We start from the raw sequence: 14,603 nt of genomic DNA, 5'->3' as shown, positions 1-14,603 counted from the left end.
TCCTGGGGGTGAAAACATTTGCCAAAAAATAGCAGATCTAGAAGCTCACAACGCGTCACGTTGTGACGCGACGTGTTGTGAGCTTGTAGATTGTGAGCTTGTAGCTGGTAGATTTTTAGGCAAAGACATTTGATAGGGGGAAAATAGTACCTTTTACCAATTATAGAGGATTGTGGTACCAGATATGCAGCTAGGCAAATAAAAGGTGAATTGATCCCAGTGCATGACGGAGGACCATATCACGATAAATTAAATCTCTGCGATATCCTGATTATATATTCCATCCTGATTGGCTAAGTGATTTTCACATTGGCCTGTTATAGCGCCACCATTAGGTCGACTTTTGCAAAACTATTTTTTGGAACAAAATCATGCATGCAGCATCTGTCTGTAAAGCGTCCGTGAAAGGCCGAAGAAGACCTGGCACCATTTTCACATTGGCCTATTATAACGCTACCAGAATAGGAGGCCAGAATAACCTTCCTGACCTGGTGGAGACCTGTGCTTGGAAGAGCACTGCTTCTAGTTTCTACATGGATCCTGCCTGTGATCCACATAACTTCCTAGTTTCAAGTGGTCTGGTAGTCTTTCCAATGTAGGCCAAGCCACATGGGCATTTGAGCATATATATCTCATTATTGGTGTTACATGTTATGAAAGGTTTTCCTGTATGTCACTATAAATAGTGGCTTTGTGTGTAAAACTGCATCGTGTGCAGTGACCACAGCTGTAGTTCCCCTGAGGAATATTCAGTAGAAATGGGACTGGGTCAGCGGTGGAAGGTCGCTTCTCACCAGAAGGTGTCTCAGATTGGGTGGTCTCTTGTAGACAATACAGGGTGGTGAAGTTAGCCACTTAAACCCTTTATACTTAGTTGATATGGTCCCCCAGGGCGCTATACTAGGTCCGCTAGTATTTCCCTCTATTTCCCTCTACTACACCAATGCAGGTCTACAATCTCACAAAGTGTTGTGACAGAGAGATGTGATTAAATGTTGCTGGCCTGGGCCAGATTCTACAGTGTGCCAGTTCTTTCGATCGATGGATTCAAATTCCCTGCTAAGGGGAGAATACTGGATTGTACAATTAACCCTAGACTCAGCTACTCTGGATCTGGTACGATTAAGACAATCAATCTATGACACATTTTCAAAGTAACTATGTGTGCATGTGCAAACCGATTCCTTTTACAGTTTATACTGTAATGTATTTGTTCAACTTAAACTTTGTTCACTTAAACCCTACTTACGTTTATATACTTGGAGTTCCCCAGGGCTCTATACTAGGTACGCTTCATCTTTATATTACAAAAGAGTAAGTGATCTACTTCCGGGTCATGTATCGCTAACTTAAATACCAAACCACTTGGCCAAGATGTACTACATATGTACTAAATATAGCTTAAAAATTCAAACACCCATGTCACCTTTGCAAGATGTCGTTTCCAAACCTCTGTATACAGTTGTATTCGTTATTACCCTCATATTTTGCCTCTGTATAAAATAGTCCGCCGGTCAAATATGTCTGACCGGAAACGTGCGCTGCGGCACAATAGTTCAGTTTTTTTTTTTTTTTTTACGTTTTTTTTTTTTTTTTTTTTTTTTTAAACTTTTTTTTAATTTTTTTTTACGTTTTTTTTTTTTTTTTTTTCCTTTTTTTTTTTTTTTTTTTTACTAGATGTGAGCGGCCCGAAGGGCCGCGACCCTCTAGTCTCTTACAATAGCTGATCTACAAGCTGACGACGCTCGTTGTGAGCTTGTGGATCAGCTATTTTCTCTGAATGTTTGCCCCCAAATAATAGGAACGCTAGGATTCATGCTGTTCAACTGGATTACTGTAGTGATGAATCACTCGCATGCATGAATCCCCACCCCCTCAACCCCACACACACACCCCCCAAAATTTCCCAAACCATGTTTTTGGGTGAGCTCATGTCTTATTAAGAGGAGCCAGCTTCCTTCCCCTGGCTCCCCTGTAGCTCGCACCCCACTGAGGCGGATGAAGGCTGTGTACAGGTCTTTGCGCTGTTCTCTTTTTTTGGGGGGGTGGGGTTGAGCGCTCCATCAGTGCAGAGGTCCCCTCTGCCCTTCTTGTTTTTTTAAGCAAAGGGAACTTTGGTGAATATTTCATGGAGTACATTGCCTCAGTTTCACTCTGCTGAGCAGGGCAGAGTGGCACGCGATGACTGCTGACAGGTCGATAGACGCCAGTGTCCACTAGGAAGCTGCCTTCCTTTATGGTCTGTCGTTCTGACACTCCTAGCCTCTTTCCCCCCTCCTCTCTCTCTTTCCTGGGGGACTGCTGTCACAGACAGCAGTTCTTTCAACTTAACGTCTGGCTGACTGATCATTTAGCCATCTCTCTTTGGGGTCTTTCACTCCACCCTCGTCTGGTACTCGACAACAGTTGCCTGTCCATCTAGTTCACATGCCAACCACCACAAATACATTTTTGTACAGATTGCAACATGCACAGGGTTAAAGGAGGGAGTACTTGGGCTTGTTGACATAAAAAAAAAGAATCATAAATGTGAGAGCTGCAGTTTCATTGTGATTTTGAGATATTTAAGCGAATGTTTTTTTGTTAATTTTTTTTGCATTGGACAGGGACATTATTGCCACGTACAAAATCAGTGCAACTGACATCGGGTTCACGTTCAAATCAACTCCCTAGCCTGATTTATTCTTTCTTATACTGAAAATAGCAGATCTACATGCCCACAACACGTTGCAGCCCACAACACCGATATGCAACTAAATATAACTCAGGCTTCACGGTACAGCCACCTTAGCTGTTATTGGAAGGCACCCTTCATTTCCTCCCTTCCTCCAAATTGTATTTCATGGAGGGTAAGGGTAAAATGCTGGCTTGCGTGTGCACGTTCAAGGATTCAGCGATGCTATCGTGCACTATAGTCTGCCATTCAGCCAGTACCACCGCACCCCCCACCTCTATTTCACACTCATTTCATTTCATAAACAGTGTGCTTTGCTTGATGTACTGTACCGTACAGTACTGCCGTACCCACCTTTCAGAATTAGATTTGGGCTTAATATTGACCAGTAATACTCCCTAAATCGGGAGATAAGCATACACAAACTTTAGAAGGCAATGGTAGCCAATCAGGAGGGAATATGGGAAATGGGACAGATCCATGTTGATGACATGACTTTAGACATACTGTGTATCGCTTTGCGTGATTTTAGGGCAAAATCTGTAGGAGCAGTGTCCAAAAATGTGTTTTGGTGGCGCTAAATGGGACAGATGCATTTTGATGACATGACTGTAGAGATACTGTGTACCGCTTTGTGTGATTTTAGGGCCAAATCTGTAGGAGCAGTGTCCAAAAATGTGTTTTGCAAGAATGGGCCTCATGGTGGCGCTAGAAGAGGGCCATGTGAGAAATGAGGTTGTGGTTTGGCAGCCAAGGAGTGTGTGTGCAAAGTTTGGCTTGGATCGGGGCAACGGTGGCGGAGATATGAGCAGGGCAAAAGTGTGATAAACTGACAGACAGCCGGTGGAGGTTTTGATAGTAACTGAGGGACATAATGGTAAGACGGAATACATTTCCCAGTGACTCGTGTCAGGGCAACCACACTTGCAATTTCACAGAATTGCATCTTTCTAGTTAGTATTGTTCTTGTCCAAAAGACAAACATTGCGTGAACATAGCCAATCAGAAAGCAGGATTCTCTGTGATGTCACCATTGTAGAGATCAATGGGGGAGTGGTGCAAGCTTGAGGATTGGTTATAAATAGGCAACCCCACTTGCAATTTCCAATTGCATCTTTTCTAGTTCCTGTTTGTTCCAGCTCTCTCTCCGTGCGGCAGTACCAGCCGCCGTCACATGTAGCGGGTGGGAAGCCAAGTTGGCATGAGTGCACCTGAGATGGATGAGAGAGAGAGAGAGAGACAAGCTGTCTTGTAGCGTTTGCCACTTCAATGCATAAAGACATATACCACACTCAAACACGCATGTTATTGATTTTCCATGAAAGTGATCACGTTAAGATCTTAGATATCTATATCTCACACATTTCCACCAAGTTCTCTATGCAAAAAAACACGCTGTTCTTTTTCCTCCCTCTCTGAAAAAGCACAATTATCAATTCAGTTATGCGCACAATTGCATATAATTGTGTATAATTGTGGTATTCAATTATATCACAATGATTCATCGCATAGTTGCCTCCTTTCACCTGATGTATTACCATTTATAGCCGTGACCTTTTCTCAGCCAATATGACTCATAGATTAAAAAGGTGGCAAATTGTATGCAGCGCTTTATGCTCACGTAAAAAAACAAAATAAAACATCACAGTTTGTTATCGCGGGAAAATGAGGCGATGATTCCTTCTGTCTAGGTGAGGTTATTTCATTTTTATTTCCTCTTTTAATTCTTCATGAGTACGATTAAAATGGAAAACATCGCTATAAAGAAATTCCGAATCGCAACGCTGACTCATTCGACCTCCTTCGCTGCGAGCCCGAGAGACGGAATGATAAAGTGGCAGCAGCCTTGTATGGGTATCGGAGGAGGGGGGAAAGAAACAACACTCAGGGCGACTTTGTCCTCTGTTTGAACAGTGTTGCAGCGGGAGGGTGGAAGAGGAGGAGGAAATAAGGGAGAGAGAGAGAAGTTTCTCACAGCTGCCTAGCCGGAGGCCCAAGATCTGTGGCGCTTCCCCTGTCACTGCATCACCAGTCATCCTCTCTTGCCTGTCATTACTCTACCTCTCACGAAGCGCGCACGCACGCACGCACGCACGCACGCACGCACGCACGCGAAAACACACACACACACACACACACACACACGCACACACACACACACACACACACACACACACACACACACACACACGCACACACACACACACGCACGCACGCACGCACGCACGCACGCACACGAAAACACACACACACACACACACACACACACACACACACACACACACACACACACACACACACACACACACACACACACACACACACACACACTCCACTTCCTTGATCCACTTCCTCCTCCTGCTGCTGCTGGCATCGACTTCTCAAACATGGCACAATCTAAGTGGGTTGGCCAGTGGCGCACAAAAACACATGCACTTTTGTGCAGTAGTTTGTTGACATTCCTATTCTCACAGTAAAGTAGCAGCAATGCTAGGCTGTGTATTATAGCTTTGCCACGTGAATGCTTGCATCCCTATATTCTGGGGGCGAACATATGGCGAAAATAGCATAGGTCAGGAGTCTTCAACGTTTTCAGGCCCTTGGCATAGGTTCATATAGGTTCAGGAGTTGTAGTGCCCCTCGCATCCAGTTATTACACTGGCCCTGGACAATCAGCGATTGCGAGCTGTGAGATTGTAGATCAGCAATTTGTGTTTAGAGAGAAAGAGGAGCGGACCAAGCATAGACCCCTGGGGGACTCCGGGTGAAGCATATCGTTTTTAACTGGTTTCACCCTCTCCAAGGGGCGCTACCTGATGATCTATGGCCAGATATTAGTTTTAGTCATGCTTGCCATCGCTAAAAAGATGTCAGATTATTGACAATTAAACATTTTAATCTATTAAGTGAATGACATTTAAAGTGGATGAATTCACTCTACTTTATATTTGCATTGAACATAATTTTCTTATCCTGTACAATTTACTTTGTACTATTAGTAAGTACTTTATAATTACTGTATACACCTTTGGCCACATGCTTACTTACAGATAAAGACAAGACACTCATTTCACAAGGGCTCAATAGCCTGACTGAATCATAAATCGCAGCAGAAGTTTACACTGTGGGTTCAGACACAGTAGGACAGCTTCTCTTCAAATCACATCTTCCAACGTGAAGCCGTGTCAGTACTTCCGTCTCTGTCCAGAGGGATTTGCGGCTTGGGAGTTCAGCGCGGTCCCTCAGAGTGGCGTGGGCTGTGTGGCGGTTACAGATCCATCACAACCTTTTACCCCGGCTCCACATCACTGACCTGCCACAAGAGTGCCCCCGGAGCCACTGACTACTGAATTAGATGGCCCATTTCCAGCGGAAACAGCTAGGCTAGAGCGCCAACAGTGGATGGAGCAGACTTCCATGCCACACGCACAGATGTAGCCCCTCTACGCCACCGAGATCTGCCACGACACCGCAAAAAATCCTGAGTGTTTAAAAAAATACTCTTGAGAGTGTACAAAATGACCCTTACGGGTCCATTTGGGCATTTGAGCACTCTCAGAGTTAACACTGAGGATTTTACTATGTACATTCTGGCAGGGCCTGCAGATGCCACATAGTGACAGAAAACAAAACACATGGCACACATTGAATAATTAAAATATGTGCAAAAAATATGCATTTAGAAAGCTACACACACACACACACACGCACGCACGCACGCACGCACGCACACACACACACACACACACACCCACACGCACGCACGCACATGTGCATCAGGATCTACAGGATACTGCTGAGGGAATTGAGTCGAGTGCACGCACAGAAGGAGGCCACGTCTCTCCTCCTTGGCTGTCACGAATGTAGGTCTGCCAAGCCGAACAACAGAATAGGAGAAAAATAAAATAAAAACGATCCATGCGTGAAAAGTGTTACGTAAGTTTAGATTCTCTGTCGGTTAGGTCCTTTAAGTCGGGTGCACAGGCGGCAATTTAAATTGCATCAGTTCTTCTGATGTAAATGCGTATAGCCTTCAACTCCCCGAGAGCTCCTAGCCATTTATTTTGATTAGGGCTGTATTTATAAGATAAGTCCCATAAGTAAGTCGCCCGGGAAGATGGGTTGGCGGGGATTGTGTCGGGGTAAGTCAAACAGACTGTGTTGGGGGAAGTAAAAAAAAAAAAAAAAGACTTCACAAAGTGAAGTCTGTTTGATGGTTATAAACTCAGAAGATATCTGCTTGTCAATTAATTAAGCACATTCAGGGTATGTGTGCTCCCTTTTTTCATCGGTCGTGTTTGTCTCTCGGCGGACAGATACCCCCAGGTGCCCATGCTCAGTGTGTGCCTAATCCGTAAAACGCATCGGCAGCTGCTGGAAAGAGGAGAGACCCATCAAATGCGTTTCTTTTTTTTTTTTTTTAGCGAGGCTCTGCTTTCATGTGTCGGCTAATTTTTATGGAGCACTACAACAGGCTGCTTGAAGGCTTTCACTATGTTGGCACACCACTCTTGGACACAGAGAATTATGTTTGAATGAAAAGGCAGGTAGACTGTGCAGGGAGTGCGGCCTCAATTGTCATGCCCTCATAGCACTACGCAAAAATGAATAAACGTTAGTGCTTCAGCCGTTCTTCAGTGGTTCTTTGTCACTGTTGTGGTGCCTCAGCAGTTCTTGAAAAAAAAAATGGCGGGGGGGATGGTTGAGGTGCTATGATTGATTGATTGAGTACTTTATTGGTCAGGAATGTAAACAGCACGTGATACAGTCAGACATTAAGGGCCCTATTATGATCCAGGTCTTATGCCTTATGCCTTAACTTCTTTTCCTTTTTTTACTATTTTGTTTTTGTTTTTTAAATATTTCAAATAGCTGATCTGCAAGTTCACAACGTGCAGATGTAGATCACCATTTGAAGTATTTAAAAATGTTTTTCAAAATAGTGAAAAAAGGGTAAAGAAGTTAAGGCATAAAGCATAAGACCTGGATCATAATAGGGCCCTAAGGCTCAAAGGATAACACAAGCTCACATCGCGCCTCGTTGTGAGCTTGTAGATCTGCTGTATTCACTAGTTTGGGTTCTGGGCAAAACGTCTGATATCTCTTTTGGGTCACAAGATAAAAAGTTTGGGAACCACTATACTAGATACCCAAAAATCTAAACCAATAGGAAAAAAAACTATTTTTTTCCCATGGTGACTCAATTAACTCTTTTACTGCTTCAAGCGTTAACGCTCGTCCCAATTCTGACGGTGGCGCAAAGCCAATACGAACGCTCGTTCTTTTACCTTGTTTGAGCACTTTAAGCTGATGAGGGGTCGCGCGGGTGTGTACAGTAAAAACATCTCCCGTAACGCTGCTCTCAAATTTCCACCACACGTAAACATCATGTTTGGAAGTAATCCATAGATAATTTTCTATAACATCGCAAAGGTAAGCTACTTTTGGATGGCACCAGCACAAATAAATAAATAATAAATATGGCAGTAGAGCCGTTAAACAAGATGGTCCAGCGTTTTGCAAGATCAGATCGGGACACATGGACCCAGTCACAGACACACACCCAGACTCCCTCATAGACGTCTAGCCTCCAGCAGAGGCATGCAGGTAAAATGTTCAGCTGTCTAAGAAAGTACATGTGTTGTTGGCCTTCCTTAAAAATAGCATCAACACATTGGTCCCAGGATAGTTTGTGATCTATAATAAGAGCACGATATTTATACACCGTCAGCATCTCCTCTCCTCTGATCCTAGATAGAGTGGGTGGTGGAGCTTTGTGCCTAAAATCTTCTCTTTGGTCTCTGATGCTGTTGGTTACGTTCAGAAATATGCACCGAAAGCGCTGGTGTGCTCCCTGCTCGTTCTTAATTCATTTAAAACGGGTACACAATATAGTGTATCATTATTTTATGCTTTAACTATTGAAAAACAGCAGATATACAAGCTCACAGCGCGGCACCGAGTGCCGCGCTCCGAGCTTGTAGATCTGCTATTTTTGAAAAATCGTGAAAATTCGAATTTTTACTCGATTCTATAAGTGTCTTTTGAATCCTTCTAAGATTTTTTGAAAAACCTATGTTTCTATGTTAGCAATCTGGCCAGCCATCGTCAAAGAAAAGGTCCTTTTCACTTAAATAGAGCTCAGTTAGTCTGTTCTTGAGAGACTACTATGTCAGTGGTTCTCAAAGTTTTTCATGTGAAGGACCCCCAAAATGATATTTATTTGGCCACGGACCCCCATCTCAAAATATTTAGTTCCAGGGACCCCCGGGAAGCAAAATTTGAGTTACAAACGTTCGCTTTGAAAATACATATATTCAAAGATTTGCACACATTTTCACGACTTTTTTCAAAAATAGCAGATCTACAAGCTCGCAGCGCGGCACTCAGTGAGTTGACTCTGAGCACTGATGAAAACAACAAGTAAATTCCTCCTAGGCTAAATGCATACAGTATGCCGTCACACCAGTTGACAAAGTAATTTAGAACTTCGGCCCGTGTTCGACTGCCTCCCACTCTAGTAGGCTGACCACAGTGCTGTCATCCACAAACGTAACAGTCTCTATAAAATACATTATATAAGAAAGGTGACAGTACACGGCTCTGTGGTGTGAAGTAAAATTGTTGATGCGTCAACCTCTGACATGTTTTTTTTTTCTTCTTCAAAATCCAGTACAATCCAACCTACTATTTCAGTCTGTCACCCAGAATTTGTGGGTGGATTGTATAAAAAGCAATCCGCAAAGGGGACTTGTGCATGTGTGCAATGGTGTCAGCTGTTCCTCTTGCTGAGCGACAAGCAAATTGTTTTGGGTCCTGTCCTGGACCTTCTTACAGTATGTACATGAGTTGATAATGTAGGTTTACAATCTCCTCAAGTGATTTAACCACCAATTAGGGCCTGTAGTTGTTAGGAGAGGATGGATTAGGGACTTTGGGTAGTGGGACCACATGCTTTCCGCAATGATGGGACCACCTGGGTATCTATCCTGTGAGCGTTGAAAGAGGGAGCAGACAATTACTCTCAGCTGGGTTGAGTAGTGGTTTAGTAAAGGAAACTAAGCTACTGGGCACCACCCTTGACAACAGACTATCAAAACACATCGACAATATTGTCAATAGAATGAGCCAGGCATTAGCAGTGGTAAGGCTGTGCAGAAATACTTAACACCTGAATGAACTAAACTTGTTCTAACTTGTTCCATTCCATCACAACTTGATTACTGCCAAATAATGTGGGTGAATGCCACAAAAAAAGATTTTGGATTTAAACGTCAACTAGTAGGCCTATAGAACAATTTGGCACACAATATTAGAGCAATGAAAATGACTAAATTGACACATAAAATAATTATTTAAAAAGACAATAAAGAAACACCACACAACATCATCATTTGTACTTGTAGGATGCCAAGCATCTGGGCATTTGTAGTTTTGCGTCTGTTGAGACAGTCATTAGTGTTGGTTTTACACACATATACACATCATCATCATCATCCACCGACGCAGTCAAGATAAAAGACGATCCAGCGTGCCACTCTGGTTTATCACCTCCTGTTGCTTTGACCAGTGTTGGGGGTGGGGGGCGGGGTTGGGGGGTCCTTAGGCCACCGCACCCACTTTGAGAAACCCTGGTCTATATAGTAAATAGATCTTTAATTGGTTTAAAACCCTAGCATTACACTGATTCAGGGTAGACTGTATCTTGTCCTTCTACTGGCATTTGGCCTTGTACATCTCCTTGTTTACCTTCCCCTGTATCTCTTTCCTGGCCTGCTGGCTTCCGGAAGCAAAACACATATTTTTCCTCGTTTAGTAGTTCCTTTACCCCTTTAGTCAACCGCAGCTCGTTATGTGTGTACATTCTGCTGATCTTTGTTGGAATAACTGCACCCACGCAGAAGTCTACTGTACTGTATAACCTGATACAACTTTGTCGTCTCATTTATGCCGGCAGAACAATCCTCAAAGACCCCCCATGATTTACACTCAAAGTACCTTTTCAGAGTCTCAACACTACTCTCAACCCACTCCTGGATCCTCTTTCTCCCTCTTCAGAACCCGTCTATAGATGGTCTGAGAAGGACAGAACTGTGGTCTGAGACACCCAGGGGGGCCTTGTCAATGGATGAATACGCCTTAATACAAGCCATAATCTAAATGAATTGGTTTGTGTCATATGTGAATAGTTAGACAATGTGCTTTTGAGGGTTTAAGCATTACACCCGTTATGAACTTGGGCTCATCTGGAAGATGTAATCAAATTCTTGGGTAATGCTGTATCTGTATTTGTTTTGGGATTGATAAATATAGGCCTAAACAACGGTATTTGTGTGAACAGTGCACATGGTGAACATACTTTAGGAGCGGTGTAGGGACACTGATAAGGATTCAATATCGGGTACAGATCTTCTTCCTCATCATTATTGTTTTGCCACCTGTCATGTATCATGAGGCACAGGCCCCCTCCTTGTCTGTAGACTCACTGCTGCACTGGTCCATTCGTGTGATGGTAAATCCAAATCTGTCTGGACAAGTGTCAGAGTCTGGCAGTCTTGTTAAGCCAGGTTTCACAAAAGGCGAGAACACAAGCTTCCCTGTATTTGTACGAGCAGTGAGTGTTTGCTTGAAGCTCATCCACTATAACTTCAATCGATTGAATCTTTGAGAGAATAATGGTCGTGAGTGGAACTTTTGTTTTCTACCCCTAAGCTTTTGTCGCACCCTCTCCCTTCTTTCCTCTTTTCCTCGTGTGTCCACCATAAAAAGATTGCCTTGTAATCTCTGCAGGCACATCATTATCATGCTGATTCCAATCACTTGAGTAGGTGCTACAGTATACCGTATTGCAGGAGGATTTGCCAATTTGCCTTTTTCACTTGCAATGTTGATTGCAAACAAACTCTACATCGTCAGAGTAGCTTCCCCAACCCTGGATTCCAGGAAATAGTTCATAGTTACTGTAAACCCTTCAATGTCAAAATTGCATTTGTATTTTGTCCTTAGGTAAATTTGTCAGAATAAATTAAATTAAATCAAAGTTAGACTTTGGTTACATCATCATTTCAAAAGCCTCTGCACATACAGTGCAATTCATGAATGTTTTATTATTACTTAAGTGCTTTTGGTTATTTTAGCAAGTTCTCCTCACACAACGCACAACTGACTGTAGGCCTGGATATCAAATGGGGAAAATATTTAAATAAATACATCTATGAGCAGTTCCCAGCTTGGGGATAAAGTTGCTCAACTTCATATTCTTCCCCTTCATCTTGAATGCACTGTCAGGGATCATACAAACAACATTTGTCAATCCCGTCTTAGGGCTGTATTTTTCTTTTCTTTCTTTTTTTTTTTATTACAACGAAACAGTTTTCTAAATCTGTGATGCTGTGCTTGGGGATATGTTTTCAAGTGTGTCTTTCACACGGCAAGTTTTGTGATGTCTCTTCCTTTTAATACTTTACACCACCCCACCCCCAGCCCCAGAAAGACACCCAAAAAAAAAGAAAAGAAAAAGACACTCAGTTCAGTATACTTTAATGTGACGTCACCATTTATCTTTTTTCCTTCTCTCTTCATAAATGGTGAGTCACATTTCCATTCTGTAATGCCTTTCGCTCAAATAGTTGAGATCGTAGTCTGGCTCCCAGTGGAAGAGAACACAACAGCATGCAACGCGCACTAAATCATCAAACAAGACCTATATTCCCCATTTCTACCCCATGTGTGGAAATCATGTCCTCTATAGCATTATGAATGCCCCAGAAAGAGTTCATGCCTTCCACTAATATATACAGTACATTATACTATATACACTGTGTGGCATATACACACTACTGTATATGCTAAAACAAATTAAGGGAACACTTCAAACATACATCAGCTTTTGATTAAATAATCATTCAAGTTGAAAATGTTTACTGAAATAGTGCTATATAGCTATAGGCTATATAGTTATATAGCTAGGGCAAATATACAGTACTGTACTGTAAAGCTGGTTGCACACTGCTGCGTTTTTTCGTAGCAAAATGCGTTTTTCAGGGCAAGGGGAGAGAGAGATAGAGAGAGCAAGGGACCCAGTGGTCCGAAAATAAATATGAAACAGGCGACAGTGTGCAAGCGTGATTGACATAACGTGAGGTTGATTTCTTTATTTACGTGCTCTGAAATTCGCTCCTATATTCGGCCAAAAAAAAACAAAACAAAAAACGCAGCAGTGTGCAGCGACCTTAAGTAGTTGTGTCTTTGATAAATACATAATTATACAGTATATCCAGTGTATAGGTAGATTGGAGAAATTACTTAGCAACTATCTGGTGTGCAATGACATTACAGTTGAAATGACGTGGGCTCTTCCTCCCGTTGCATGCTTAAGCGACCTTAAAAAGAAGAAGAGAACTGGTTCAGCGGCGTCCATGAGGGTTGTCTTTCATCTTTAAACTGTCTAACACTGAAATAAATGGGCTGCCGATACTCCAACAGCATGAAAGCCACATGTACGTATGTTGCAACGTCAAGTGTGCATTGTCTTCACTGTCCACTGAGACTTGCACACAAGCCCCCTGGACTATTCCCTGCAGCCCCCCCCCCCACACACACACACACATAAGGTATATGCATTAATGTAGGAGATAGCCAAGGTCTTTTCAGCGTATGGATCTTTGACCTTGTTTTCTCTCCCTCTCTCCTTTCCATTACATGGCTGTAGATCAAAGACATACACGGGGAACCACATGGTCTCATAGATGAAGACCACATCAAGGCAGCCGAGAGCGGTAAGTTATTATACCTCGCTCCATGCTGAGCCCCTAGGCACCCCCTCTCTGTTCCGCCTACCCATCATGCTTCACCTGTGTGTCTGTTAACCTATTCAGAACGGGTACGCATTGTTGTGCACCATTTTATGCTTTAGCTATTAAAAAATAGCAGATATACAAGCTGCAAGCTTGTAGATCTGCTATTTTTGAAAAATCTTGAAGATTTGTGCAATTCTTTGAATATTTTGACCCGATTCTATAAGTTTCTTCTGAAGTGTCTTCTGACTCACAGCGCGGCACCGAGTGCCGCGCTGCGAGCTATTTTTCAATAGTTAAAGCATTACAATAATTCTAGGCCTAAATGGCTTAAGGCCTGATTTTCAGAATTCCAGGATCACACTTGATTCAAAATGCACCTCTGCTGTTGTGAGCCAGGCTGTCCAGTCTTCTAAGCAAAACACCGTCTGTGTCTCAAATGTGTTAAGATTCGACGAATCACGTGTGATTATTTATTTCACAAAATAGGTCGTACGTTTTCATTAAATGCAAACATGCTTTTAATTGCAGAGCCTCAAAGCTCAGAGAGGTATGTACAATAGCAGCTTAAGCAAGTGTTGCACAAGATGGCAAAGCCAAGCATACTATGGCAACGTGACAACATGATGAAGTACAGTAATTGATTCTCTCTTTTGAAATAATGTAAGTTGACTGTGTTAATTCTGTATGCACTGTGTACATCATTGAGTGTGAGGGCTTAAAACTAAGAATTGTACGCTTAACACACCTACGTCGATATTTTAATCATGCTGCTGAACTTAAAAACACGGCACGAGTATGAGTAAGTAGGAAAATCAATCGTGTGACATAAAGTAAGTCATCCTGTGTAATTTTTTCAATGAAAGAAAAGTCATTTTTGAGATAATCTTTCAGCACCAAAATGTCATAGTTACCGGAAATGTACCGTACATTTATATATTTTACTGCCAAAGACAAAAAACGACGAGATTTTTTCAAAAGCCCACACCGACAAACTGCCAAAGACGTTTTTTTTTACGCTAGATGGTGTTCTTCGCTAACCTATGAGTCACCATTTGTTTTCGTCACTCTCTGGAGTCTCCTCCATGCATGGGGATCATCAAAAATCAATCAAAAAAACAAAAAAAAAACCT

General features: G+C 42.6%; 1 protein-coding gene across 1 annotated transcript in view; it reads left to right on the top strand.

The window, feature by feature from the left end:
* LOC308298693 (glucosidase 2 subunit beta-like) overlaps positions 1-14,603 on the top strand; it is a 205,762-nt gene that overhangs the window by 79,545 nt on the left and 111,614 nt on the right. Inside the window, exon 10 of the mRNA XM_080742338.1 lies at positions 13,386-13,452. Coding sequence (XP_080598464.1) covers positions 13,386-13,452 — 67 coding nt within the window. The remainder of the gene's footprint in view (positions 1-13,385; positions 13,453-14,603) is intronic.

The sequence above is a fragment of the Nannobrachium achirus genome (assembly GCF_963921795.1).
Source record: "Nannobrachium achirus genome assembly, chromosome: 14".
Taxonomy (NCBI): Eukaryota; Metazoa; Chordata; class Actinopteri; order Myctophiformes; family Myctophidae; genus Nannobrachium; species Nannobrachium achirus.
This window is presented reverse-complemented; position numbering and strand designations above follow the sequence as displayed.